This window comes from Stereum hirsutum (genome assembly GCF_000264905.1).
Source record: "Stereum hirsutum FP-91666 SS1 unplaced genomic scaffold STEHIscaffold_15, whole genome shotgun sequence".
NCBI classification, from domain to species: domain Eukaryota; kingdom Fungi; phylum Basidiomycota; class Agaricomycetes; order Russulales; family Stereaceae; genus Stereum; species Stereum hirsutum.
In genome coordinates this window covers 434982-461504 of record NW_006763145.1, presented here as the reverse complement: position 1 = coordinate 461504, position 26523 = coordinate 434982, and the positions used below count along the sequence as shown (strand labels likewise).

Below are 26523 nucleotides of genomic sequence, written 5' to 3'. Positions count from 1 at the left end.
GACGTCGGGTCCGGAGCCTCAGCCTCAGCCTCAGCATTACCAGCAAAGCCTGTTCAGAGCACGCCGGTATTCCCTCTCGCAAAGGAGACCCAGAGTATGACTAGCAGCAGTACAGAGGGTTGCCACAGTGGCCCAAAGCTGTCCAACACGGAACGACTTCGGCTCAAACGCGCCGCATTAGAGCCCCCATCACCGGAGAAGGGAGCCACGAAGAGGCACCAGTCGTATTCAAAGGATTAGATTACATATATTATTATTTCCCAGATTTATACAGGTAGAACACGAGAGCAAGAGTAGATAGGTAACAATACAAAGAAACTAGAGTGAGCGGCCGAGGCGAAATTGTGGCAAAGTCGAGCGATTGTGCGAAGTCGAGAGCGCGGCGGCACGTCGGAAGCGGCCGAGAGCCAACGCGCGGGTTGCGTCCGAGAAAGGAAGTTGCTTGTGCGGGCTCACCATCCCAAATATTCAGGCCAAGAATATTAACAGCGTCAATCTGCTAAAGAAGAAATGCTTCGTCATCATGCGCAACAAGTGGAAGGGTGGAGGCCGCTTCTTTATCGGCGAGGTTCTTGACCTCTACACAAAAGGGTCAGGTCGACATTGTTCCGTGGATACGGTGGACAAAGCTAGTGACCTATCCTATCTCTCTCTCCGTGTCTATCTTCCTTTGAGTCTTGTAAGTGTTTTCTGCCAATGTCTACATCTACATGTCTGCTTGTGATCTAACAAATGTCCGTGGACTGCTCAGTCTCAGGGCGTCTACGACGATGATTCCGACAGCGAAGATTCTGAAGATGAGCCACCAGAGTTCTCCTGCCATTACAGGTCTTTTGAGCTTCATACACATGGTAAAGGCTCCTCACTCTTGTACAATCTCGGGCCGCACATCTTTAAGACTCTCGATGCCGATCCGCTTCGATCAGTGCTCAAACCCGTCGTTGCATCAAGGTGGCGAGGCGAGCATTCACGAAGCCGGTGGTGAAGAAGGCCTTGGATAAGCCACTGACATTGAAGATTCCGGCTCGGTCGAAGGACGGAAAATAGAAAGATCACCGGATATCCATTCTCTCTCATGTAGCATAGAGCTGTCTATCCATAGTTGTTCATAAATTGTTTCACCATTTCTCCTGTATAATAAAGACCCAGTCGCATTCGGGCCACAGATCCGTGACATAAGCTGTGACACCTCATAACAAAATTCAGATATGTGACAAGCCTTCCCGACTTTTGGATATTTGACCCCTTGTGTGGGCGAAAAAAATTGGATATTTGACCCCCGATTTGAGGGGTTTTGGCCGGGAGACCTCTGGTGAAGCGTCCCGGGGCCTGTGAGAGCAATCAACGGTCAACGAGCTCACGTGGTGATTTAGGGCAGGCCTTGCCCGCGATCGCGCTCGCGCGTTCTTTTGCGTTCTCTCTTCCGCGATGTGTCCACTACGTCCTCGATCCCTTTGTCCGCCTCAGCACAACAACACAATACACCGTATTCGCATAGGCTGGAGAGCCGTCTGAACACGAGCAGAGTCCTAGAGGAATGGAAGATATGTGCCTGGACATGTGAGTGTGTTTTATAGCCGCGTACTTTAACTCTTCCATTTGTTTTGCCGAATTATATCTACTTCGACTTTAGACCTCTTTAGACACTGCTGCGTCGCGTATGGCTTCCACAAAGCTCCGTTGTGGGCTAGTGACAGCCAGAAGGTCGGATGAGAGTCAGTCACAGGAGGTGAGCTCACGAAGGTTTCCCCGTAAAGTACTCACTCGGTTTCCGTGTCTTCGAACACTGTAGATTGCTTGTATATCGAATCCTGTACCTAGTATACCTATACTCTAGACATACAGTCATAATTAGCAGTGCCAAGCAGTGTTGTGCACCCTGAAGCACCCTGAAGCACCTCGAACTGGAGCATTGGTGGGGAACGGTGCTTACAGCACTCTATCCGAGCTTCAGCGACTACCGAAGCCCGAAATATCTACCAGATCCTACAGACGCCCACGGGTATAGAGCGAAAAGAAGGAATAGACCGAAATAGACCGAAAAGTTAGGTTTAGACAGATGCAGTCTTGCTGATGGACAGAGCTGCCAGTCAGAGAAATACAGTATATGTACTCAGCACACATGAGTGCTACATCAGGCTACATCGGCCATAGTGAAATATTTTTCGCGGAATATGGGTCGATGGATAAAGACGAGAGAATGTGAAGAGAATAAGCTTCGGTGATGCAGCTTGAAAGGCCGGCTCACTGGGATTCCTGGTGGTATTGACCTGGTTGGAAATTTGGGCATGGCACTATCGTATAGCGGTTTAGTACACAGGATTTTGATCTCGAGCTGTATTCCAGCTCGGTAAACTTCCTGTAACCCAGGTTCGAACCCTGGTAGCGCCTTCGACCCAGTGTTTTTGCCATTTTGCCTGAGTTTTTTGTGCAATTTCAGCGTGCATTTCAGCTTTCAGCGTGAGGTGTGGGTGAGTGCAACAAACTGTGATAGCTGAAAGTTTCACGAGGTTCGCACGGCGCCATCGTATAGTGGTTAGTACACAGGATTCTGATTCACGTGATTTCCTGTAACCCAGGTTCGAGCCCTGGTGGCGCCTTGAGTCTTCTTACCTCTACTCGAAATACTTTTGTAAATTGTCTCGATCGCTGCATGGATTGCCTATCGTCTCCGGAGGATTCAAACTTGCAGAATTCTTTTTGACCTTAAACTGGGTGTCCATGCTAATACTGGTTCTCATGCTGACGACTCATAGCGATATAACCTTTGTTCATCGCTTTCTGTATTTAAACGCACACATCGCGTATCACCACACCGGTATTGGCGTCCATTCTGGATGGCGCAAAGTCCGCATCATGATTGGAAGCGCCCTGCCCCACGGACTCTCCAGATTTTCACATAGAGTTGATAATCGAGATTAAGCATAGCGCCACCCAAATAACATCTACCCTACTAGCTGAAAGGCTCACGTCTCCTCCTCGTCTCCTCCACCCGCTCACGCATGCCGTTCCAGGTTCCTAGCGAGTTCTCGATGGCTATCCCAGGCTTCGACTCGGATGTCATTGCCAGAGCTACGAGAGGGGCTACTAGACGACCTTTCGAGCAACATTTCTTCCGTGACTCTCCCGTCTACGCCAAGATGCGTTGCATGAAGGTTTTGTACGGACGAGACGAGAATGTAGACGCGCACTTCAAAACTGCCAGAGCCAACTACTCGTCTGACCAGAAGCCTTCATCGCCAATATCCCCAACAGCTGTCAGCCCAGACCCAGCCTCTTCCAAACCAGAAGATGCACCCCCTTCAGAGTCTTCGAGAACTACTGCCGCCACCCAGCGTAGCTTTAACCTCCTCTCCTTCTCCAGAGCATTCTCCGATATAAACGAGCAGCTCCCAAATCACCCCTTCGGCGATGACAAAGTCAAAATGTTCCTCGACCTCGGGTTCTCGCCCGGAGGATTTTCTTCCTGGCTCATCGACAACAACCCTCTCTATCGTGGTGGCTTAGGCGTCACACTGCCGGACGCGAGAGCGACATATACGAGACCAGATGAGAATAGGGTCTGGGATGCGAGGGCATTGAGAAGTCGTAACTATGAAATGAAGTTCGGTGATATAAACGAGTTTGTGGAGGGTTGTATCAATGAAGGGAAGGAGCCATGGATAAATCTCAAGGACCACTCGGACACACTGGGCACTGGGCTAGGCACAAGACACGAAGGGTATGACCTCGTCATTGCAGGAGCATTTCCCACCCTCGAAGGCCGTATCCCGTTTCTGCGTCGCGCCCAACTCACACTCTCACAACTCTATATCGTCTTGACGAACACCAGGCCCGGAGGATCGTGCGTTATGGTCTGCAATACTAAGACATTTTCGTGGATTCTCGAAATTATCGGGGTGTTGAGAAGAGCGTTTGAGAGTGTGACGGCGTTGAAGGGCAAGCTGTTACACTCGACGAGGTCGTCTTGTTACCTTGTTTGCCAGGGATACAGACGAAGAATTGGCGACGGCGACAAAGGAGTCGGGAACAGTGAGGCCGCTAATATCGACAAGTATAAACAGCGAGCGCGGGACGTACTCGGTTGGATCAAGAGAAGGCTCGCAGAAACCGAGGCTGGGTTCGTTTTAAGAGCATCTCAAGAGGGCGAGAATTCTCAAGGAGAGGGATCTGGCGGAGATAGTGACGGCGAAGAGGTAGAGGAGGATCAAGGGACGACAGGGCCTGCGAAGCCTATGAAGCTTCTTCCAGAGTATGCCGATGCCGACGCCTTGTACAAAGGTGAACATGCAGCTCTGCTGAAGTTGTTTGAGCCGATATGGGAGTCTCAGTGCAGGGCTATGGAGGAACACATGAGAAGATTGTGTCTTGCGCTGTTGCCGTACAAAATCGAAAGAGATGATCAGCGAGGTATTGACAGTGAGTAGATTGGTCCCTTGGCTGTTGACGCTCGATGTGATTGTCGCTGACTTCTCTGTTGGGTTGAACGACATCCTTTCTGATTTGAAGCTGAAAGGAAGAAGCGCAACACTTACATACCAGCACGAAAAATGAGCAACACATCAACATCGACGTACGGTAGTTCATTAGGATCACTCACCAGCATGTCCCCACCACCATCGCCACCATTGTATCGTCCACCGAACCGTCGAGGATCTGACGATGCTGCGTCATGGCGAGCGAGAAGCAACAGTGGTTCAGAGTCATCTCTGCCGTATTGGATGGCACCCAGAAGGGGCCAGACGGACGACTTGTTCAAGAGCAGGGAGCCAAGTTCAGGTGCTTGGAGATAGGGTGCGGAATAACTGCAGAGATCGAGGTAAGCACGGAGATCTACTTTTGGTCTCAACAAGCTGATAACCGTGTTTTCTTCGGATCACAGGCTGAGATGTCGCTGGCAAATCTTTCGATAGGAGATAGTGCTCGTGAGATGTGGACCCATTGGTGTGAGATACCGGGAGATATGTACGTTATCTGCTTGATGAGAGAGTGGAATGCACGATCAGAGGCGTAAGACGGAAATACATGGGCCACCTCTGTTTACTATACTAATCATGGTGTTGGCGAGGAGAGTGGGAGAAACATGAAGCGCATCAGTCAGGATTGGAAAATTGGGAAGAAGGTGGACGTTGAGCCGTACCGGATGTGGGGTTGCTCTCGAATACCTTTAATCATTAAACCAAGCCGTGTGCCTTCCTACTGTTCCACCGAAAGATTTCGACGATAAAAGAGAGCCGACTTGGAAGGCGTCACGTAAGTCAGACCATAAACACGAGCTTTCGTTCCAGGATTCATGAGGATCAAAACAATGGGTAGTCGATAGCAAGACGATAGAGTACACATAGAAGATACAGCAATTACTATCATTCGACACACAGCTAACAGAGCACTGAATTGAGATTATATCATTCACGCGCCGAAATGGTCAAGATGAAGCAAAGTGGGCGTACCATCACAAAAACATTCTGACGACTTTTATCCCACGCTCAGTGTTCAACCGCTTCAACCGCAAAGTCCAAAAACGGTCGCCATATCGCTTCGTCAGTCGCGTTGGCTGGTGCTCCGGCCGTGTGTTCCGGTTTGACAACAGCTGGGCGATCGTGAGTTGACGTCGGCTCCGGAAGACTGTCGTCGAGGATCAGGATACGCAAGAATTTGGCATCAGGACCACAGGTGGTAGGTTGCATGGTTTTGAAGAGTTCTCGAGCTTCGTCTTCGTACCAGGGGAGATATTCGTCAAGTGCTTCGTCAAAAGGTACAGACTCTGCCCATCGTATCTTGCGACTGAATTTCGGCAGAGTAATAGTCTGGGAAGACGAAGTAGTGATGAGTGAGGTCGAGTCGCCGATAGTGGTATCTTCGATGGATGTATCAACAGCGACGACAAAAGCATGCGTATCTATGGAAATCGGCATACTAGTCAGGAATAGACCAGCTCCATAACTCGGATAAGATGTGGGTATAGTCAGAAAAATATGGGCTTACCTATTTGGGTCGACGGAGTACGAGTCTTCAAGGCAAGCATTCCAGTATAGTTGATCGCTATCCTGGTCTGGTCACACCACTTCATGAAAGATCTGTATCGCTCTACCATATCGGCTCCATGACGCTCCATCAGAGCATTGTTGGTATCGATAGCGTATTTGCACCCCTCCTTATGCGATTTCCAGTCAGCCCTCTGACACTCTTTACTCTGTTACAATTCGTGGTAACCCAACCCGCATACAATTGGGTCAGCTGCGAAAGATTGGCCAGTTGGACGCTGGACTCGGACTTACACAGTAGTAAACAAACATGCAGGATTTGCACCGTCGCAACTTTTCCCCCTCACCGATACACTCGTCGCACGAGCCAGGGCTTCGCATGGGGCCGAAAATGAGAAGATCGCCGTGACTTTCCCGCGAATGCTTTCTACACTTTCGACAGCCATGAAACATCTCTCGTTTGATCGCATGCATTGCTTGCCTTGGTAGCTCGGTGCTCACCAAGCCTCTGGTTTGGATAAACTCTGCGAATGATGTGTCTGCATTCATACCGATGTGAAGAAGAAGTCGAAGCCTGTAGAGATATTTAGAAGTAGGCCGCGGTTGCGGTTGCGCTCTGCGGTGGACGTTAGTGGAGGTTGGAGTACAAGTAGCAAAACGAACCAAACCGACATGTTGACACACGCCAACGGCAATTGCCGTGGGCTTGCTTGTCTGATGCGTGTGGCCCTGTGTGGCCACTCAACCAGCGATGGTGATTATTGCGATAGCTTGCATCACTTACACTTCCGTATACGACGGCCATCACGCATTGCGAATCGAAGTAGGAAAGGGATCCATACATGCAAGCTACTTGAAAACCGAGCAAGCTCCATACAACAACACAAAAACAAATATCTTTAATTCAAAAAGAAAGCAAGGAAAAAGAAGTTATGTATGTCCCCAAACTACGAGCCCAGCACTCATATATGCGCCAAATAGATGGAACACGAACTGACCTCAACTCTGTGAAGACTCTGCCACGGGCACCCTTGGGCCCGAGCACTTCGGAACGAAGCACATCGGAAGGGCAAATTCGCGAGCATAATATTCCACGACCGTAACAGATCTCCAAACTGAAGATACCGACCACGAAAGAAGGTGGGATGGAGACCTTGACTTGGTCGTGGGTTCGAACTCGAGATATAGAAGATACGTCGAAAGGGCAGCAACGTTCAGCTCTCGCATTCGAAATCGGGCATAAAGCAGCGATAATTCGATGCTGTACTGACAGGCATAGAAGCCACACGAGACTCAGGTGACATACGTTCAAGAGGTAAGATATGTGCACATGTTTGAGCTAGTTGTAAACGGTGGAGAGGTTCAACGACCAGAAACCAGAGAAAATTTTGCGATTTATCCTCGCGGGTTTTGCCGGCACATACTGATTCGTGTGGCGTCGGTTTACCGCCACAAACGCGCAGGGCTAATCATGAATCAGACGAATCTGCTAACTCTGATCAGGGCATTTGCAGGCTAGAGATTCAGACTCATACATTATAGCCATAACGTACTAACCAACCTTACAGGCGTACACACTAGGCGATACATATCTAGGATACGTATAATCGATTCACATAATTTCAAGCCAACTCCATATCAACCTGCTCCTCCACCTCCTTCTCCTCATTCACCGACTTCTCATCCGGCAAATCCGGACTCTCCCTCAGCCACGCTCCATAATCCACATCCCTCTCCAGTACCACGCTCGTCTCTGCCACACCACCCTCGACATCAAACTGCGAACTATACCCCATGCCTCCGAGACCGTACCCCTGACTCTGACTGAAGCCATAATCCTGCGAAGGCTCTTGACTCGGAGGTAAACTCTGACTTTCTCCCATACCAGCAAATGCTCTCCTCTTCGGGAAGATGTCACCGCTTTCGCCATTTCGACGTTGCTGAGTGCTGACCATCTGTGGGTCGAACACGCCACTCAAGCTCGTGAAATCGCTCGCGGGCATGACATCCTTCAGCAATCCGCTTCCCGTCGCACCGAGTGGCGCACCTGATCCCAGCCGAGGAGGAGACGTCTCGAAATTGAGACTGCTCGTAAATCGTCGTCCCCGCTCTCTGAGAGGCGACTCAGGCCCACCCATGTACATATTCGCGCCGCGACGAAGATTCGGAGACGCAGTCGAGACAGTCGAGCCACTCGCAGGGGAGGAGAATATAGCAGACTGGGACCTATCAGGTGTCCTTGGTCTGTCGGTATCAACACCGAAGCGAGGAAGTTCGTCGCATTCGCCCTCCTTGTCTTTGGCTGCAGGACCAGGAGTACGGTTACCATGTCGGCTAGGGGGCCTTGGGCGGGGCCGCGATGTCCTGCTCGAAGCAAGCAGATGCAACACTTTTGGGGGCCTTGACGGGGTGAGAGGCGCACCAAGCGGAACGGTAGTGATGGAGAAGGGAGAAGCTGCAGCGCCGAGGACGCGAGTTGGTGGACGCGGTGGTGGAGTGTGCGGACGTTCTTGAACGTGATTTTTTAGATTGCCTTCGGGATCGGAAGGTTCGGGAGACAGTTGATGTGACGAAGCAGCATGGGGGCGCGTCGGTTGAGGTGCATGGAGAGCGAGAGGTTGAGGTGCGAGTGGCTGAGGGTCGTGGATGGCAGGTCCCTGACCACCAAAAAGACTGATCCCATTTGACTTCGTTTCCCTCGCCTTCCCTTTGTCCTTCTTCTCCACGAGCCCTAGACCAGGTGGCGTCGAATCCTGAGTATCCATAGCGCCCTCCAGTGCTCCTTCACCCTCAGCCTGCTCGCCAGTAACATCAGGCTCAACCTCCGACGTAGCTAAAGACGTTCCCATCCTGTTGTCTTCTCGTCCACCATGGCCGTTTATCGAAGACGATTCGTCCTCCGAGGGCGAATCGGGAGATAATCGAGATCGTTTGGACGGGGACTCGAGGATGGAGGATCGGGCTCGCTTTTTCGCTCTCGCGACCCGTTCATCATGTTCGTCGACCTCTTCAAGGTCATTTGCATGCTGAGCCTGAGAAGGTTGTGTAGCTGGATAGACGACACCGTCCTTCTCCAACTCGCCTTCTAGACCTGCCAGAACGTCGGGCACGGGCGCGATTGGTGGTGGCTTTGTCTTTGGCTCCTCGGTGGGTTGCACTGCAACGCGATTAGCCGGAGTAGAGGGGAGAATCGAGTCTGACGAGAATGAAGGCGGAATGAATGTCTGCGTGGAAGAATCCAAGTGAGTTTCGCGGTATGAGGTTTCGATATAGTTTGAGCCGAAAGCGGTGCATGAATGGGCGTCGAGAAAAGTAGGACGTACCTCGGGCACATCATAAATGCTGCTCACTTTGGGAGCATCGGTCGCATCGTCGGTCTGAGTTTCAGCTTCAACCTCCGCCTCCTCCGCCTGTGCCTGCGCCTCGTCCTCGACTTCAGGCTCTACTTCCTTCGCTTTGCCCTCGCTCTTATCCGGAGTCTCGTCATGCGCCTCGGCATGGAGCTCCTTCTCCACTTCCTTCTCCGCCTCTTTGTCCCCTGCATGTGCATCCCTACCAGCACTGCTGCCTGCCGCAGCACCAGCAACCGGACCAACGTCATTAGCATCGAAGAACCTCGACGCCTTCCCCACAACCTTGACCTTATCCTTGTTCCCGTCCTTCTTGTTACCCACAGCATTAGCCACAGCGCCCTGCTTCCTCACCGCGAACTCCAGCGGACTCTGCTTCTTGCCCTGCGCCTGCGCCTGTGGTTGTGGATCCTGGGATTGCGGCTGTGACTGCGAACTGGACACCATCTCTTCTTCTGTGACTTGTAAGACTTCCCCGGACACCGCGTTTGTTCGTACGATCTCGTCCATTTTCTTCTGCTGCTGGACAGTCAGGGAACTCTTCCATCGTCCGACTTCGGCACGGATGCGTTGAGATGTAGACGGCACGCCAAATATATCGTCCGCCTGGGAGCTCGCTGGAGGTAACAGAGGTACAGGTACTGGTGCTGGTGCTGGTGTCTCGTCTGTGGTTTGGGCAGGTTGAGCTGGAGCTGGAGTAACGGTCGCTGCAGCCGCGACTGGGGCGAGACCATTTGCGGGAACGGACTCAGTACGAGATGCGAGAGGGCTAGTGAGTATAGAGGTAAATGGGTAGGCTGTGGTTGCTGAGGTCACGGAAGTGCTTGTAGCTTGAGGACGAGTAGTGGATGATGTATCGCCGGTGATAATGCTGGTGGTGGCAGTTGTGGCGGTGGCGGACGACCTCGGCTTCATAGTCGCCTTGACGGAGGTCTTCGGGTTGACTATAGTGGAAGTCGAGCCAGTCGTAGCGGTCGCGGCCGGACGTACTGCCGGGGTTTTCTTCGCCACCGTAGATGCCTCGTCGGTCTTCTTGCTCTTCCCCTTCGCATCGTCGCCCTGTTTTATCTTTCCTCTACTTGCGCCACCAGCCAATATAACAGTCCCAGCAGGCCCAAGGGCCGAAGCCGGAGCAGACGGAAGAGAAGGAAAAGCGCTGGCCTTCCCTTTACCCTTCGCATCCCTCCTCTTCCTCTCCTCCTCTCTCTGCTTCTCCCACTCCTCCCATTCCTCCTCCGTCTCCGCAAGCAGCCATTTTGTCCGCTTCGGTCCTTCTCCTTCCTCCTCCCCCTCTCCTGCCTCTTCCTCCTCCTGCTCATACAGCATCGGACCAGCCCTATCCCTCCCAGCCGACGTCAACCCCCCTGTAACACCCAACCACCTCCCAGTCGTACATCCCATCCTGACCAGCGCATGTACATGTGTCCATTTCGCCGACGTGGGGTCATCATTCGCTTGACGAATCGCGTGGCGGATTTTGCGCGTGAGGTCCTCAACGTACTTTGGATCTACTCTGTTGTCGCCGGTCGTGTCTGGGGTTATGGTGCCCTCTTTCGTGTTGTTGGCCCGAGTGTCGTTGGTCTTAGGAGTTCGAGGAGCGAGTGGTAACCCCGGTATCGACGACGAATCGCCCGCAAGCGGAACGGGGCCGTTACTACGGCCGTTGACAAGGGGCAGAGGAAGAGAGGCGTAAGACTGCGTAGGCGAAGGAGGTGCAAGTTCGTGCGGGAGTTGAGAGAGTGCGAGGTGCATCTTGCGAAGCTTGCTTCCGTAATGGTGACGTTTCTGTTTCTTTGCATTCGGCGTTGGTTTTGTCTTCGAGGTCGAAGGGCGATTGGAAGCAGCTTTGGAGGTGGAGGGGGTTTTGAGAGCAGAGGATGTATGTGAAGATGCCAGTTTGGCGCTGTTCGAGGAGGATCTGGAGGATGATGTGGCAGTGGATATGGTGGTGGAAGATGTAGAGGTATGGAGAGAGGCGTTGCCGTTCACGGTGTTTGCGTTGCGAGTCCGAGCTCGAGTACGAGCTACGCCGATGGAGTCTGGGAGTTTGCGGTTAGTCGGCGACGCCTTCGGTCTGGGTTCCTGTAGAGATTCTAACTTGGCAGAGATGGCTTCGGATGTGGGAAATATTGGGGTGTAGAGTGAGGTAGACATTGCTGATGGTTACGAGTGACGGTGAATATGTGGAGTTTGGACTTCTGTGTAGAGCAGAGCGAGATGTGAGTAATATGGACTGTATGTGTGACCTAAAAGCGAGAAGACCATGACGAACAGAAGACCGTAGACAGAACTTGTAGGTGACGACGTTATGGTGAGACAACGCGACAAATTATTAGGATAGTAGCTCTATTCCTTCTGTATGAGTGCATGGACCAGCAATTCGTTCCGCCACCTGCGGACAGTGGAATAGTATAGCACAGCTGTCCACGCAAAGTCAGAAGGCTTATGAGGCTGAAACGTGTCCATTATGGTCATATCGTCCACTGGAACGACATTGAGCACAGGATATCGTGAAACGAGCCTCTGATCCCGTCGACAATAAAACACAAGATCACGTCGCATACGATATGTGCTCTACGCCGAGTCTATCGCATTCTATTTTCCTGTAAAATCCTCCTTGGGACAAGAAAGATGAAAACCCACTGTATACGATCCTCCACTTTCGACTCCGGGACGATTCGAGTGCTTCACGTCTCCTTAGGCGGTGAACTTGAAGGGCGATTTCGACGGAGCGATGTTTGTCGCCCACCTGCTTTATGAAGATAAAATGAGAAGCAGATAGGAGACGCCGCTGACGAGGATACAATATAGCGATAGCAAGAAGAAAACGATGTCTCTGCCGATGAGGAGCAAGAGCAAGAAGAACAGGAGCGCGGAGTCGCGACCGAATCCAGATTAGCGCGCTAAACCCGAACGGGCACGTGACACGCGTTTTGTCCCTCGGACCGGGCTGAATCTATTGGTTGCCTTCGACTCTTCGGTGAGTAAGAAACCGCGACGGATGAAGCAACTCTCCTAAAGCCATCATCGCACATCTCTTCTCTCTGTCAAGCTGCTTACCTGTAATGGCCATAACTTTAACTTTTTTGCGTATCCGTTGTCGTCCCTTCTCTGACTCAGAGGTTGCTCGGACGCAAATTACTCGGCAGACTGCACCTCAGCTTTCATCCTCTTCCACTTCAGATACTTCAACGCCTAAGGTTGACGAACCATGCTCCGTTCAAACCCCTAACATAATAGATTTTTTATCTCCGAAACTGAACCGACGAAAGACCTCCCACACTTCCACTACATCTGGACAATGCTCGCTCCTCAGGCTGCTCTGCTCTTAGGACCATGTCCGTAGATTCGGTACTCGCATGTTATTGTGAGCCTCTCATTATGAGTCTATTTATTCAGAGAGGCGCGGCGTATTCACTCACACTCTGTTTGTCAGCTTATTGGTCGTGTCCACTCAGTAAACATCCATTGTACAATAAGGTCAGTGAGGGCACAATCGCTCGATGCAACACACGTCTGTCTAAATAAGCAGATGCCATAAAGCAGAGGACCACACCTAAAACGCGCCTTGATACAATCTATCTCTCCGTGTATACGCACCAGACAATCACACCTCTCAATCCGAGAAGAACAGACGATGAATGTAAAGACCAAACAATAGGTCTTGCCCCGTACTCAATTCGCTGCTGAAAATTCTTTGTTTTGAGTTCATCATTGATCCGCCCCTTGATTGGTTGTGGAACTTCCTTCTTCGAGGCTGCAAATGTTCTCAAGCTCTACTTAGTAGGGGAGTTTAGAGTAACGTTTCTTGACGGTTACGACGCCGTCTGTGGTCCAGTTTCTTGGATTTCGCACCACCCGGACATCGGGTCGGAAACCGTTTTGTCTGTCCATCCTAGAATCTAACCCAAAATCGCGATTTAACGCATAGTATCGGCCTTCGTTCTGTTCCGTATATATTTAGCTCGCTCGACGTAGGCAGACGGTGGCCGCCGCTCCTACTATTCTGCGAAATGCTTCTGCGACATCTCAGGCGCCCGCAATAGCACCCTTCCTGCTTAATATCTTATCGAGTAAAAGTGCTGTCTGCCGAAGCCCATTGTATAACAGGCGCATCGAGGGCGCAAGATCTCGGCGTTTCTGGACCCTACTGTCAAGCAGAACAGAGCCTGTTCTGCCGTTCCGTCCTATTATATCGCTGTGGCTACTGTCATAAGTCATTGTCCTCGCCAGCGTGTGGGCCACACCTGGCATTCTCTGCTACGAGCCCTGCGTAGAACAATAACTCGAGAACAGTGGAAAGCGCCAGACAAGGAGCGAGTTCTCTCCCCATAGTCTCCGCTGACTATCGAGGAGGTCCCTCGCTGCTGTACAATCCCATATATCTATCTATTGATCTCGACGTGAAGAGGACAGGAGACAGCGAACCTGGCGTGCTGTGTATTCTAACAGTATTATAGGCGTGTCACTCGTATATATAAGGGCTGTAAACTTCTTAACCAGTCCCTTCACTCACCTCGTCGCTGAACAGCCCTCCATTGGACCCATATCACTACAAAACCTTCCTCAACCACTCCTGTGCACCCGAACTTCTCTGACTCATGGCTCAGCGAAGCGTACCATATTCGTTTCCCACACACACTCCTACAGTAAGCTCAAGCCCCCATAATGACGCTTGTGAACGCATAGTTATTCACTGCTGACATATCCCATCAGTATCCCCCTTTCCAATCCTCCAATAGGAACACTGTGCCGTTGCCTGCCTTCGCGAATGGACCGTCATCTCCGAAAACGCCCCACACCGAGTACCCATTGCGAAACAATGAATGGATTCCGTCTACTCCGGCTACACCCTACGGCATTATTTACAGTGCTTCGCCCAGATTTTTCTCTTCTCCGAGTCTTAGTGGAGCAGTAGTTCATTCTCCCGGATCCAACTCGAGCAATCCGATAGCAGATGCCAGGTACAACGTACATCATATTGGACCATACCCAGGCAGTCCTCCGGTGATGCCTTACCAACAGTCCCCTCACCCTCACGCGTCTCAAGGAGGGTGGGGCGCAGCTTTTCCTGCCACACAGCACATCCCTGGGACGTATGCCCGGCGAAGCAGTAGTACAGGCTCTTCCAATCAACTCATTCCCCACATGCCATCGTCACCACCGCATAGCAATACCAGCAGAGACCGTTCGAATTCCGCTTCCTCTGCGGGATCCAGTAGTGACACTGTGATCGCATATGAGGTTTACGACAGACACGACAACCCAATGAGACACCGCCATATTATGATTATAGCCCAGGACCGAGGTGCTCCCTCGCCTTTTCCTACCCCAGAGGACCCGGATGCAATCTGCTTTCAACATAAGATCCAAGGAAGAGTAGCAGGCGCACACTATGAGACTAAGTATGTAGAAGGTTTCTTTGTGAGCGATCACCGGTGGTGGAAAAGACATTTACTCGAAACGTTGCGGGACTGGAATGCAAATGTCAACTGGCCAAAGCATAGCCTCAAGAAAATTGCCACCAAGTCCGGTAGAAGTTGGGGTATCACTGTTCACATCCAGGTAAGAGATTCTTCGGGTTATGGTGGCTCAGTTGACTAAATGATGTTTTAATCAAAAGCCTGAGCCGGGCCTCGACCTTGGTGTTGGACAGCAAAGTTTCGATGTTCCTATCGTCCAGTACAACATTCGGCGCGGTGAGCTTGCCGAAAAACTGAGCGAAAAACTGAGCGCATGGCGTAAAACTATCTTGGTGAGCGGCAAGCTTGAGCCTGCTGTCTATGCTCAGACCGCTCACGGAGTTTTCATTTGGTTTTGATCACGATCAATACGATCAGAGAAACTCCTTCCGCGAATTCCTAGAAAGCGTTTTAAAACCCAGGATCAAGAGTCTCTGGCTCGGCCAGCACCACGGACATCAGAACTCTTGGAGATTCCTGAACCGCCCTGACGTGTCCTGATAGATCCTGACGCGTCCTGGGCGAAGCAGCCAGTTCCGAGTATTCCCGCGTCAGGTTGCTCAGGACCGGTCAGGGCGGTCAGGGCGGCCTGCCACTTATCGGAGACAACATAAATTCTATCTATTAAATTATTTACATAAATTCCAATGATTCCGAGTGCATTGTGGGGGTTGCGAGACAAGGGAGGGGAGTAGAATAGAGAGGACAATCAGAACATTTGAGGAATACAAGTGAGGCTTAAAGGGCCGTGTACAGTCGAGAATGAGGATATAAACATGTACGAGGGTTTAATCAATAGAAAGAAATGATGAGGGGGACGACGGTCCTCGAGATTCTTGTGGCTCCAAAGAACCGCTACGAGTCGCTGGCAGTGAGATGATTTCGAGTCCATCAACCTCGAGAGACAATGTACTCTCACCCGTCGGCCCACCAAAATTCTCGCCGTCATCATGGAAGTCATCTCCGAACACGTACTCGTCACCAAAATCCTCTGCCTTCATCACAATCTCGTCGCCACCCATGTCCTTTCTCTCCTTGCCAATATCCTCACTATCGTTCACGAGCACATCACCGTTGTCATCGGCCTCTCCATTATTCGTCAAACCCTCCTCGTCCTCTTCCATGTCCTGTTCATCGTGCTCTGGCTCGCTACTTGGTTCGATAACGACGGCGGCCTTGTGGGTAGATGCCTTGTTTCGAGCGGAGACTGATTTGGAAGATGGTTCGGGGGTATCGAGCTTCTCAAAGGCTGCCTTTATTAGATCGTCAAAGCGATGGGGCTTGTCAACAAGAGCTTGAATGGATGGTCCAGTAGCGTAGTCCTCGACCAAGCTGGATACGTTCACCTCGGTGAATGGAGGGTAGCTTTTAGGTGGCACCCCGGGTAACCAAGCTTCGAAACAACGTTGAACCTGTTTGATGTCAGTTGCGAGTGGCCCGAAGAGTCAATGCTAGTGTACTCACAGCAGCACAAGACAGGGCTAAGGCCCCGGTTGGATACTGCTCTGGCTCTCGAGCAGAGTGTTTGATATTTTTGAGGTGAGTGGCGAACGCTGCCACAATATACTCAGAGCGGAGGGATCCTCGCGCCGGTGTAGTCTATGCGAGCAAAGACACAAGTGGGTATCACGCGTCTCGACGCCTCGGGGCTTGGACTCACCTCAGTACCAGGGGTAGACCAGTATGCCGCTCCATCATTTGCCGACAGTGCTCTTCGAACCCAGTCCTCCATTCTCTCGACACCCAGCTTCTTCTGCAACGGCGTCAGTTTTTGGTCGACGAGTTTCACCGCGGTGTTGTAGAAGTCGTCACGCCACTCGTAGATCCCCTGGCGCAACTACAACCAACATCGTAGTATGTAAGCGAGCAAGGACAACAAGGTGGGCCACGTCTCATAAAAGGAGAGCTGAATAGACATACTCGGCCATAGACCTTGTCGCTTGTTGAAACAACCTCGTAGTCTGCTTCACTAGGTACCGCGACATGGACTGTGACCTCGACATCGCGGGCGAATCGACAATCTCTGCCATCTCCGAGCTTGAAGGGTCGACTATCCTCACCATATCTGTGACAAATGGTTCCCCTCAGGACCCACCAATTGTCTCGAGCCCACTCCTCCATGGTCTCAAAACCGCGAGACTTCTTCGGGGGCACCACAGATTTCGGACGACGGTTGGTCTTCTCCTTCTTGTGCTTAGGCTCAATCTTGGGTTTCAAGGTATCATTGTTAACGTCAAAGATGTCTACCTGGAACTAGAAACAAACGGGATTACTCGAAGGAGTGAAGTCGAATGTGATAGTCGACGCACCTGACCGAGTCCAGCAGCGTCCCTGTCAAACTTCTCCAGCATCTCATTCTCGATCCCCATCTCCTTCTCCTTCAGGGCATCTGACTCGTCATCTTCAATATCCGAGTCCACTGTCGCTCCCTTCGCCGCCCGCTTTCCTTTGGCTTTGCTCGTCGAGGCTTTCTTACTAGTCGATGGAGATGCCGCACCTAGGTGGTTGTCGTACTGGAGTGGTTTTATCTTTGAGAGCCAGTCACCATTGAGAGTCTTCTTCGGCTGGGTCGTCACTGATGGAGCGGTGCGAGGACGAGCTGTCGGCGTGGAGCTAGTATTGAAGGTGTTCAGAACAAGACACGACACGCTAGCAATGAGAAAGACTCACGGTCGAGTGCTAGGCGCAACGGCACCCTTCCCCTTCTGTCGATACTCTGAAATGTCGGAAAGAAACTCATGGGTACGTGCTTTCTTCTTTTCAGTGGCGGTCAGAGGAGACTGAAGTTGTCGTCGGGGAGGTAAGATGTATGCGTGTCAAAAACAGACAACGAAGAAACTCACGTTCCGAGCATTTGCGGAATCCTTTCGCACGGAGCGAGCGTCAAATCCGCCGTTAAACGCTGGAACGTCGACGTTCCCACCGAACGGAACCTTGTTTATCTCCTCCTGGTCCTTCAACTCCTGCTCGCTCGCATTCATCGCCGCCGCAATTTTCGCCTTCCCGTCTTCCTCCCTCTCTCGCTTCTCTGCCTCCTCTGCCTTCCTAGCTTCCCTCTTTGCCTTGTCTTCAGCTCGCCTGCCTGCAGTGCGAGCGGTTATCTCCTCTCTCGTCTCATGTAGCTTCGTCAATATACCAGGCCTCAATGCGGGATGTTCGTTATTTGACGGACGAGTGCGTTTGCTGGGATTGGTGGGCTGACTAGTATGCGTTCCAGGTGCGTCTAAGTCATTCGTCTTCGCAGTGCGTGCTTTTTTGACGTTTGTACTCGATGTTGTAGAATTGGGCTGATTATTGGACTTTGGGGGTTCGACTTGGGATACGCCACGTTTGCGACCGACACGATGAGTAGAGGACTTTGTGGAAGGTTCATCAGAGGGAGCAGATTCGTGAGCCGTGCGAGGTGTAGGACGCAGAGACTGAAGACGATCAGACATGGTGTTTCATCCGAAAAGAGAGTATCCAGGTACGTCTTTGCCATTGAAGTCCCCGTCTCCTTGTGCAAAAGCGTAAACCTTATTTTGACTGCCTGTATAGATAACGCCGCCACGGATCGCACTTCCAACTCCGCGATGGCCACCCCTCGAGCATATTGACAGTATCATACAGGCTTGTCACCGTTACCGTGAACCACTACCACACTGTTCGATACACCCTTCGCTTCCCGCTCCAAACATGGGATTTCACTGTCGTTTCTGTTCTTCCTCTTATCCTACTCGGCGGTCTTTCGCATCCCATAACGTTCGTTATCACCGCCACCCGAAGCCGAATCCACCCCAATCAACAATCTTTTCACACCCGCTCATCAATGGTGAGCAGTCAGCCAATACTCATATCTGGCGACCTCATTCTAACACATTTGATTCTAAGCACTTCCCTGCAATGCTGACGGTGTATTTCTACCACCGGGCACCGCCCCACCCGCAGAAGATTTGAGGCCTAACTGGGCACCTTACCCCGACAAACCCTCATTTGAGTTCTGTGAGCTCAAATTTGAGAAGAAGAAGACTTCCATTGACGACATCAACACTCTCCTCCGCATCTGGCGTGAGAAGAATGAAATCGACGGTAACGACGACCCCGCGATCTTCGACGACCACGACCACTTTCTGGAGTTCATCGACGCCATTCCGTACGGCGAAACAACATGGCACACTTTTGCCATTCGTTACACGGGCCCCGTCGCCGCCGATTCACCATCCTGGAAGCGACGGACGTTCGTTATACATGCTCGCGATCCTCGAACTGTATTTACAAACATGGTTTCGAGTTCGGAGTTCGCGAAGAGGTGGGACTACAAGGCATATCAGGAGTGAGTAACCATTTAACCATCGTTGACTCATTTGTTCATCTGGTTTTCTACCTGTTTCCAGGTTCACCACTCCTCAAAACCGTCGTTACTCGAATTTTATGTCTGGCCAGTGGGCATGGGACGAATGTGTACGTTTCTTTGATTCCATCTTCGATCGAAAGCTTACAGTCAGCACCAGGACAAGGTCGCAACGGACCCCGCCACACATGGCCCAATGCTTGTCCCGATCATTCTTGGGGCGGACAAGACGGTTGTCTCCGTCGCTACCGGTAACCAAGAGTTCCATCCGCTGTATGCATCCGTGGGTAATGTGTGGAACGATGTGCGTAGGGCACATGGGGAAGCCGTTGTGCCGTTAGCCTTTCTGGCTGTCCCGAAAAGTACGTTCCTTTCATTTCTTCGTTTCCACCCCATCTCACATTCTGTACACATGGCTAGCGGCTAGAGGAGAGAGCGACACGGCGGAATTTCGCCTCTTCAAGAAGCGACTTTATCATGCCGCCATCGCACGCATTCTCTCGCCGCTGAAAGATGCGATGTCCCGCCCGATTGTCTTGAGGTGCTGTGATGGCCACTATCGCCGTATCATTTTTAGTATTGGTCCATTCATTGCAGATTATCCGGAGCAAGTGGATCTTGCGGGTATCGTCCAAGGCTGGTGCCCAAAGTAACTCTCCCTTTGACCGTTCCAATTTGTATCAGGTACTGAAGTGCTTCGTTAATAGATGCCTTGAACGACCACCGCTCAACGGCGCTGGCTGTCCGCGGTCTCGCGAGCATCGGGCTGCTGCACGGGATGCATTCGCGCATGATGCTGGCATCTTATGGGATGCATTTGGGATTGTCGCGGGCGTCACTGTACGTCCTCTTTTCTGCATTCTTCTGTCTTTTTTATTTATTTGTGCTCACGGCGGCGACGTTAGCCTTTCACCGATCACTTTCCCCGCGCCGACATCCACAAGCTCCTATCACCCGACCTCCTACATCAAATGATCAAAGGAACATTTAAAGATCACCTTGTTGCTTGGGTGCATCAGTATATCGAGAGCGAACACGGGTATGCGGATGCCGAACGTATCATGGACGATATTGACCGGAAGTACGTCGATCCGAGTCCTTGTACAGCGTCCATCTGTTCTTCAATGCTCACGCTTACTTTTTCTCTCCTAGGGTTTCTTCAGTCCCCACGTTCCCGGGAATTCGACGATTTGCAGAAGGCCGAAACTATGAGAGGTGGACCGGCGATGATACTAAGGCACTTATGAGGGTTGGTCTTACTTTATCTATTTTCAGCGCTAGGAATCTCACAGCGTGTAAACAGGTCTTTATACCCGTGATCCGCGGCCATGTTCCAGACAAGATGGTACAAGCAATCGCCACGTTCATGGACTTCTGCTACATGGCCCGTCGCACATCTCACGACACAAAATGCCTCGCGATTATGAAGGAGACTCTCGACCGCTTTCTCGACCTACGTTCCATCTTCATCGAAACCGGAGTCCGCGCTGATTTCGCGCTCCCGCGTCAACATGCTTTGCTCCACTACGTGTACGGTATCACATTATTCGGCTCCCCATACGGCCTCTGTTCGTCTATTACAGAGTCGAAGCACATCACGGCTGTCAAAGATCCATGGCGCGGGTCGAACAAGGATGAGCCCCTCATCCAAATTCTTCAGACCAATACCCGCTTGGCGAAATTGGCCGCTGCACGAGCAGAGTATGGGCGACGCGGTATGCTTCCCGTCACGGTGCATGGCCAGCTCCTTGCGGATCTGGATGGTGAGGATGATCGGGACGTTGCTGATGAGGCAGGTCCGTACTCCGCGCTGGTTGTATCGCTAGCGAATAGGCCAGGTATGTCTATCTATTTATCTGTCCTGATGGGCCATCGCAGTTCTGACAAGGCATGATTTGGAAGCTCGGAGCGTGGATATCGAAGATCTTGCTGCTGAGCTTAATCGACCGCTAGATGATCTCTGGCTCCTTCTTCGGCGCCACCTCTATTCGCAGATTTACCCCGACGATGATCTTCCCGCCGCTGACGCCGACATTGACGACCTTCCCTTCATTTCAAAGTTCACGAAAATTGGGATCTTCAAATGTGCACGCACTGCGTTTTATGCTCCAAGCGAGGAGGCAGGACCTTGGGGTATGCATGCAGAGGTGATCAGGTGTAATCAGTCATGGTATGGGCAATATGAGCGGCGCGATACCATGCTCGTTCAGGTTGGTGGCGAGGATGACACCATGGGTGGGTTATTAGTGGCGCGGGTGGTCCGCTTTATCCGATTAACGCTTGACGATATTGGATATCCTTCTGCTCTTGTCGAATGGTTTCTTCCTGTAGATGACCACCCGGATGCCGTGACGGGGATGTGGATTTTGGAACCAGAGGTAGACGACGCTGGCCGTCGTACACTTGATATCATTTCTTTAGACGCTGTTTTCCGTTCGTGTCACCTTATTGGAGTTACAGGGGAGGGCTTTTTACCTATTGACTTTGACCATTCTTTCTCACACGAAGCCTTTGATTCTTTCTACTTGAATCGATACAGCGATTACCATATGCACGAGTGTGGCCCAGCGTAGCTTTGTATACATAACTCCAATTGATAATCTAATTAACTTATCCAAAGGCTTATCAGAGGTCTTATCCGAGAGAGCCTCGCCCTGACGCTCCTGACGCTCCTGAGAGAGCCTGACGACACCCTGAGCCGGCGGAAGCACCAACGGGACAGCCACCAGGGCGACTCAGGACGGCTCAGGACGGCTCAGGAATCTCCAAGAGTTCTGATGGAGGAGAAAACACCGTGACGTCCGTGAAGGATAAACTACGGGAGGGACATCTCGTCATCTTGGGCTTACAACATCGTGGGAAAGGTGAATGGCAATTGACACTGGCGGTGTACTACGAATCGCTTCAGGATGCCACAGAAGAGGAGTGGAATGAATTGGAATCCGCTGAACCTGAACCTAACAGTACTCCAGTGAGCAAGCAGTGAGTACTACTTATTTGTAGGTAGTTATAGCTGCTTTGAACTTGACGCACATGAAATCAACTCAAAATAAGACATCTTTCTAGTAGTAACCGAGGGCGTTGTGGAGAACATCAGCCGAGCTATGACGGGAACTTGAAATTTGGAGTTAGAAGGGAAGAACAGGGAAGGACGGGGGATTTTATCTCCCGCAATGAGTTCCTCTTGTATCGGCCGACTAGCTCAGCTGGTTAGAGCGTCGTGCTAATAACGCGAAGGTCTTGGGTTCGATCCCCACGTTGGCCAGGTTGTCTGGAACTATTAGTTTTGGTATACATTTTACTCGTGGTTTATTGTTTTTGAGGCCTTCCGGACACTGTTGAGGGACAGGTCCACCGAGCCGATAAATCTTTGAGGTGTTCCTTAAACTTTGTTCGCGATGGTCTTTGGTTCGAGCATCCCCCCTGGCCAGTGTACTCACCGTGCCCGTTTTTTCTTGGGACGTATTTTGCTCTCCGTCTATTATTTGGAGAACTTCCGGATATCGAGAAGCCCACCAAATTGACAACGCCTTTGAAGTGTTCCAAAACTTCTTTCCAACACGATGCACTCATTAAATGTTGAAGTGAATAAATCGCTAAAATACGTGCACTCATCAACTGAGTGACAACAAAAAGAGAATGCACAGTACTTAAAAGTCTGACCGTTAACGAGAAGGAAGAATGGCCGGACGGGCCGGGTATTACGAGAGTCGGCGCGTCCCGGAACACGCGATGTCAGACGCGCGTCCACTGGCACGTCGACTTGACGTCGACGGTCGCGTTTCCGAGGCCCCTATTTGTACAGCAGTACCAGGAAGACAGCAGCGACCATGGCATTGGATTCGAAAGGCATGAAACGCGTATTGTAGAAACACAGGCTCATATCAGGTAAAGATATGTCTCCAATGCGACATTAATATTGTCAAACCCCACGTACTGAAACGATCTCGTTCACCAGTTGAACTGTGTCTACACCAAATCCTTGTCTGACTGGACCCTGGCCTCCACACATTTACTCATAGGACATTTGGAGAGGGATCTCGAGCTCAATATCACCCCTGATCGTTGCATCCGCCCTTCACGAAACACATACGTCGTACGCACCAGCCACCTTACTCTTTAAACACTATTGCACGCTCATTCCTTCGACTCCTAATCTCCTGTTCGTGACTTCATTCAAAGAATTTGCCCTTAATCTTAGCAAGCTCTCAACTGACGTATGGCTATAGTCACTACCACTACCAGCATGTCACAGACACCCTCGACGAACCTATCGATGTCCCTCATACCCTCGTTCTCGCCCCCATCGTCAAACAATGACAGGGAGCGTCCATTCGAATCCGAATCTGGCCCTACTTCTAGCCCCATCCAAGCATCCTACGACCTCCCATCCGAATTGTGGTTCCGAATATTCCAATTCGCAACCACCGTATCGGACGTATGGAGCGTTGACGTGGGAGATCCGTTTGATAACTCTGTATCCGGTGCGTCTTTCAAATCTCTGCAAGTCACCACTTCTTTAGTTCATTGTGACCCACCTCTTTCTTTCAACTTCCTCCTGTCATTTTACTTTGCGCGAACCTCCCGACTGACCACTCTTCGCTTTGACGTTGTGGCGTCGGGATCTGCGTAATCCAGGTCAAACTCCCATCTCAGACCCGACCAATGAACAACGTAGGATCGAGGGCTCCATCAGTACCAAATGGCATATCATTCTCGTATCGCATAAATGGCACGACCTCGCATTGCCCATCCTCTACGATTGCATTTACCTCCGACGCTTCCGGGATCTCTTCCTTGTTTATCACACGTTAAGCAAGTCGCAGCAACACCACAATAACAATAATAGTTGGAGCCCATCCTCGACCTCGATGAATTCACCAACATCAATACGAAGCCCGAGCCTGACATCAGCCTCGACAACCACACCGCCACTAGGCTGGTGGACCCACCGTCTCGATCTGTGCATGCCTGACGTTCTCCCGCTCTCCGACTCCCATTCAAACTCCACCGAACTACATCCACTCCCACTCCTCCTGAATCTCCTGCCCCACCTAAAGATTTTGACCATCTCCGCCTCCGTCTCGCCACCGCCACATCTACTGACTTTCCCATCAGACGACACGCCAACGTCCATCCCCGTTCAGATCCACCCCCAATATTCATCCTACTCCTCCATCCGATGCCCATCCCTCCACATCCCAACCCACACACTAGTTTCGCTGAGCAAATCGTTGGAACGACTGAGCTGGAGAGCAGATTCGGAGTGGGTGCTTCAGCCGGACAAAGAGACGTATTGGGGGATTTTGAGGTACCTGGCTAATGGGAAAGGAAAATTGAGGACTTTCGAGAGTGGCATGGGGGGCTGGAATTTGTTCGTCGATTTCTGCTTGCTCTGCGATTTTGGCGCTGGGAAGGGAATGGCGGACGGAGACGAGGTTGAGGCGGGATCGGCGTCGGCGTCCGAGCTGAGGCATTGTGCTGTGCTGCCTGTATGGCATAAATGCAGTCCGACCACCAACGTTAGCTCGGGCATCCAGTCTTCGCCTTCCTCACCGTCACCGTCCTCGTCACTCCATAACCCAACGCACCAGCTCCATCATCCCTACCCTAACCTAACATCCATCTCCCTCCGCGTCCTCTCCGCCCAAATACACCTCCTCCCTTTCCTCCCCCACTTCCTCTCCATCCAAGGTCCGCTTTTACAAACCGTCTACCTCTACGTCGTCGACCCGCCCGCTCTCGCACCGACGTTGGAGTTGATTGGGGAATACTGTCCCGCACTGACGAAGGTCGTGCTCGATGTTCCGGAGCGGGTGTGGAGTATGGGTGATTATGGGTTCCTTAGTGAGAAGTTGCCGGTGGGGGTTAGGTATCTCGGGTTCAGGATGGAATGGAGTGGCCCATGCGAGGAGGAGGACGGCTGGGATGGCGAGGCGGAGGATATGAACGAGAGTGGGAGGAAGAGGGGTGAGAGACGGTCCGCGTCTGTGCTTGACGAGGAACGGAGGAAGGTGGTTTGGGAGAGCATTTTTCGCGTTTTATCTGGGCGTTCGGCTTTCCAGATTCACTCCAGCTCTGTCCCCCGTTTCCTGCGCTCGGGAACCAACGCTGCGACTCCGAACGGGTCGACAGCTGACGGCCTCAATGATGGGGTTGGTGGTGGATTGACGGTGGTACGAATCTTGGAGAAACATTGGTGTGCGTGGTTGAGAGGGAGGAAAGAGATGGGTCTCGGGTCGAATTATGAAGGTGAAGGGGATGGCGAGTGGTGTCGAGAGTTGGGAAGGAGAGGTGTGAGAGTTGAGGATATGTGGGGAGTTGAGTATGGGGCTTAAAGCGGTGTTAAGTATGGGGTCTCAACTTTAGCGGGAATGTGAAAGTTAAGTCCGGGCTGTGTTGACGCATTAAGTGGAAACATGATGGTGGTGGAGGGGAAGAGGCGTGGATGTGGCGGTGGCGCCGTTGAAATGGTTTCGGTGCATGGGTATTACTGTGTTTCTGGGAGGCCTGAGCCTCATATTATTGGTATGAATTAATATACGATCTCTCAGATATTCCACTCACTCGTAAATTGCTTTCTTCAGATTGTCCTGTTCTCTCGTTACTCACAAACAACAATATTATTATGATGTCCATCTTTCCCCCAGGAAGAGACGAGTATGCCATATGCTCTCCGGAATATACCAATATCACTAGTATGTCCCAGCTCTGTTGATCCTGCAATGATCCACGTCTCCGGTCCTGTACACGGTAGGAGTTGCGGAAAACACCGGGCTTCCGCTATAAATCGGTTCAATGACAGGTTGACCTTTTGAATGAGGGCGTGCTCGAGCTTGCTGCTCGCACCACCGGGCTCGTTCGCAAACCTATTGTTCTACTCAAGCATTACTTGGTGGAATATTGCGACCAACACCGGTACGGCCCCGCCACTGTCCATGTCTGGCTCCCCCCCCGTACCGTGAAAAACCAGAGACCAGATTTATTTGAACGAGTCATGTTCATCTCGGCCTCCATTCGTTTGCTTTGGGACATATCCGTTGTGCATCCTTATGGCCGTGGAGCTACTGTACAGCTTGTCCCAATGATGACTGAAAGGCTGCCATATGCGCTTTCTCGTTTTCTGACTTTTACCGCATGGCTGTTAATATCTCCGTCCACTCGAGGTCTTGTTCCACCTTCACACATTCTATACTCAGGACGCAGGAGGTTGGGAACTCGGATGTAGCTGTTAACGGATTCAGCTCACTGCCTAGTCGTCCACGCACGTCAGGCGAGTCGTTCGTCTGACTCCGAACGTTCTGAAGAGTCGCCGTGTTCTTTCTCCGTCAACTCACCTCGTCTCCTTCTTCTGAACTCCAAGGCGAGTCACCACCGTTCCTCATCTTCAGTTCGAA

General features: G+C 51.5%; 6 protein-coding genes and 3 non-coding genes across 9 annotated transcripts; 7 read left to right on the top strand and 2 right to left on the bottom strand.

Moving 5' to 3' along the window:
- Window positions 1-523: 523 nt before the first annotated feature.
- STEHIDRAFT_114253 (uncharacterized protein) lies at window positions 524-985 on the top strand (the record flags this gene model as incomplete). The annotated part of the gene is made up of 2 exons (XM_007308394.1): window positions 524-679; window positions 752-985. The coding sequence occupies 2 exons, from the start codon at window positions 524-526 to the stop codon at window positions 983-985; spliced, it is 390 nt and encodes a 129-aa protein (XP_007308456.1).
- Window positions 986-2290: 1305 nt separating this feature from the next.
- STEHIDRAFT_t229 lies at window positions 2291-2391 on the top strand. The gene has a single exon. It is a non-coding gene; the product is annotated as a tRNA-Gln (tRNA).
- Window positions 2392-2518: 127 nt separating this feature from the next.
- STEHIDRAFT_t230 lies at window positions 2519-2600 on the top strand. The gene has a single exon. It is a non-coding gene; the product is annotated as a tRNA-Gln (tRNA).
- A 402-nt stretch (window positions 2601-3002) lies between these two features.
- STEHIDRAFT_114252 (uncharacterized protein) lies at window positions 3003-4793 on the top strand (the record flags this gene model as incomplete). The annotated part of the gene is made up of 2 exons (XM_007308393.1): window positions 3003-4419; window positions 4510-4793. The coding sequence occupies 2 exons, from the start codon at window positions 3003-3005 to the stop codon at window positions 4791-4793; spliced, it is 1701 nt and encodes a 566-aa protein (XP_007308455.1).
- A 693-nt stretch (window positions 4794-5486) lies between these two features.
- STEHIDRAFT_133961 (uncharacterized protein) lies at window positions 5487-6533 on the bottom strand (the record flags this gene model as incomplete). Its single annotated transcript, XM_007308392.1, has 3 exons — window positions 5487-5899; window positions 5986-6193; window positions 6279-6533. 3 exons carry the CDS (start codon window positions 6531-6533, stop codon window positions 5487-5489), a joined length of 876 nt encoding a protein of 291 aa, XP_007308454.1.
- A 2774-nt stretch (window positions 6534-9307) lies between these two features.
- Window positions 9308-12163, bottom strand: STEHIDRAFT_141657 (uncharacterized protein; the record flags this gene model as incomplete). The annotated part of the gene is made up of 2 exons (XM_007308391.1): window positions 11978-12163; window positions 9308-11532 (listed from the first exon to the last, which is right to left on the bottom strand). A coding segment is annotated over exon 2 (2181 nt), but the record flags the coding sequence as incomplete, so codon positions are not given.
- A 1772-nt stretch (window positions 12164-13935) lies between these two features.
- Window positions 13936-15155, top strand: STEHIDRAFT_114250 (uncharacterized protein; the record flags this gene model as incomplete). Its single annotated transcript, XM_007308390.1, has 3 exons — window positions 13936-13983; window positions 14051-14899; window positions 14958-15155. The coding sequence occupies 3 exons, from the start codon at window positions 13936-13938 to the stop codon at window positions 15153-15155; spliced, it is 1095 nt and encodes a 364-aa protein (XP_007308452.1).
- A 2648-nt stretch (window positions 15156-17803) lies between these two features.
- On the top strand, window positions 17804-21736 carry STEHIDRAFT_124484 (uncharacterized protein). Its single transcript, XM_007308389.1, has 12 exons — window positions 17804-18013; window positions 18077-18262; window positions 18334-18607; window positions 18667-19108; window positions 19170-19236; window positions 19287-19488; window positions 19547-19775; window positions 19834-19966; window positions 20032-20207; window positions 20279-20375; window positions 20430-20964; window positions 21029-21736. The coding sequence occupies exons 3-12, from the start codon at window positions 18472-18474 to the stop codon at window positions 21697-21699; spliced, it is 2688 nt and encodes an 895-aa protein (XP_007308451.1). The 5' UTR covers window positions 17804-18013; window positions 18077-18262; window positions 18334-18471; the 3' UTR covers window positions 21700-21736.
- A 581-nt stretch (window positions 21737-22317) lies between these two features.
- STEHIDRAFT_t231 lies at window positions 22318-22391 on the top strand. The gene has a single exon. It is a non-coding gene; the product is annotated as a tRNA-Ile (tRNA).
- Window positions 22392-26523: the final 4132 nt, after the last annotated feature.

Excerpts from the sequence above, each read along its gene's own strand:
- STEHIDRAFT_124484 (XM_007308389.1), top strand. The coding sequence starts at position 18,472 with ATGGGATTTCACTGTCGTTTCTGTTCTTCCTCTTATCCTACTCGGCGG. Across the intron at positions 20,376-20,429 it reads ATACTAAGGCACTTATGAGG|GTCTTTATACCCGTGATCCG; the intron begins GTTGGTCTTACT and ends GCGTGTAAACAG. Across the intron at positions 20,965-21,028 it reads ATCGCTAGCGAATAGGCCAG|CTCGGAGCGTGGATATCGAA; the intron begins GTATGTCTATCT and ends ATGATTTGGAAG.